The sequence below is a fragment of the Emiliania huxleyi genome (genome assembly GCF_000372725.1).
Source record: "Emiliania huxleyi CCMP1516 unplaced genomic scaffold EMIHUscaffold_9644, whole genome shotgun sequence".
Classification (NCBI taxonomy): Eukaryota; Haptophyta; order Isochrysidales; family Noelaerhabdaceae; genus Emiliania; species Emiliania huxleyi.
Window position 1 is genome coordinate 1 of NW_005194841.1, and position 1,163 is coordinate 1,163.

At 64.0% G+C, this 1,163-nt stretch overlaps 1 protein-coding gene across 1 annotated transcript; it reads right to left on the reverse strand.

Moving 5' to 3' along the window:
* Nucleotides 1-92: 92 nt before the first annotated feature.
* EMIHUDRAFT_259715 (hypothetical protein) lies at nt 93-490 on the reverse strand (the record flags this gene model as incomplete). Its single annotated transcript, XM_005756536.1, has 2 exons — nt 93-103; nt 175-490. The coding sequence occupies 2 exons, from the start codon at nt 488-490 to the stop codon at nt 93-95; spliced, it is 327 nt and encodes a 108-aa protein (XP_005756593.1).
* Nucleotides 491-1,163: the final 673 nt, after the last annotated feature.

Here is a 1,163-nt window from a genome sequence, read left to right on the forward strand (position 1 = left end):
CTCGACGTCGACCCCTCCACAGGAGCACAGAGCACTGGACGGGACACTGGAGCTAGACTTCACGCGCTCTCTCTCCTCCCACTCTACTACGCTCATTGTTTCGCTGGTCGGTGCTCCTCCCGCCCCTTTTCTTCGACTTGGTCCTCCTCGGTCGCTTTCCCTCGGGTGGGGCACCGCTGCTCGCCTCGCCGCCTTCCGCCATCACGGTCGGCGCCTCGTCGTCGAACGCCTCCCCTCTCTCGCGCCGCCCAAGGACCGTCTCGCTTCCTGGGGCACTGCTGCTCGCCACGCCTCCTGCCGCCATTGCGGCTGGCGCCTCGTCGTCGAGCGCCTCCCCTCGTGCCGCCGGGCTGATCGTGTTGGACCCCGCCTCCGCCTCGTCGAAGTCGTCGCAAATGCTCATCTCGTCCTCGTCGTCGCCGACTGGGTCGCATCTTGGGCCTCCGCCAGCTGTTGGTAGGTCCACCTCGCCCTCGAGCTGCCTCTCCATTTCCAAGTCGTCGCTGGTCGGCGCCGCCTCTTCCTCCGCTTGTTGCGCCTGCTCTGCTGCGTCCCTCCGTCGCCATCTTCGCCTCGGCTCCCGCTCCTGTTCCCTGCCACCCGCCCCTCCCCCCTCCTCGCCCCCTTTGCTCTCTCGCCGCTCCTGCTCCTCGCTGGCCTCCGCCTCCTCCTCTCCGCGCAGCCTCCTTTCTATCGTCTGGCCTGCCATTCCGAGCGCATTCTTCCTCGCTGCCTCCTCTGCGGCGTGGCCGTGCAGTACGTCCGATGTCGCATCGCCAGCATCCAAGATCTGTCTCTGCCTGTCGCTCACCACTCGCCCATATCCCAGCGTAAGGGCGAATTCTCCAAAGGGCCCTATCCTCGTCGCAAGCTCCAGCGGGTGTCGGTACGGTCGTCGTCCTCGTATCGGAAAGGTCTTGCTCGCCGCCGAGTTTGCAGCCATCACAGGCCACAGCCATCCTGACCACAGCCATCACAGGCCTCATCCAGGTCATATTAATTGTCGTTATCAGCTGCCAGGACGCGCGACGAGAGGGGCGGATTGTCAGCTTATTGTAAAAAGTTTGAATTTGCGTATCGCTACACGCTCGGAGTGGAGTACGGACAACGAAGAGAGAGCCACACAGCGCGAGTTTCACAGAGTCTGGGGAGAGAGTCTGCCA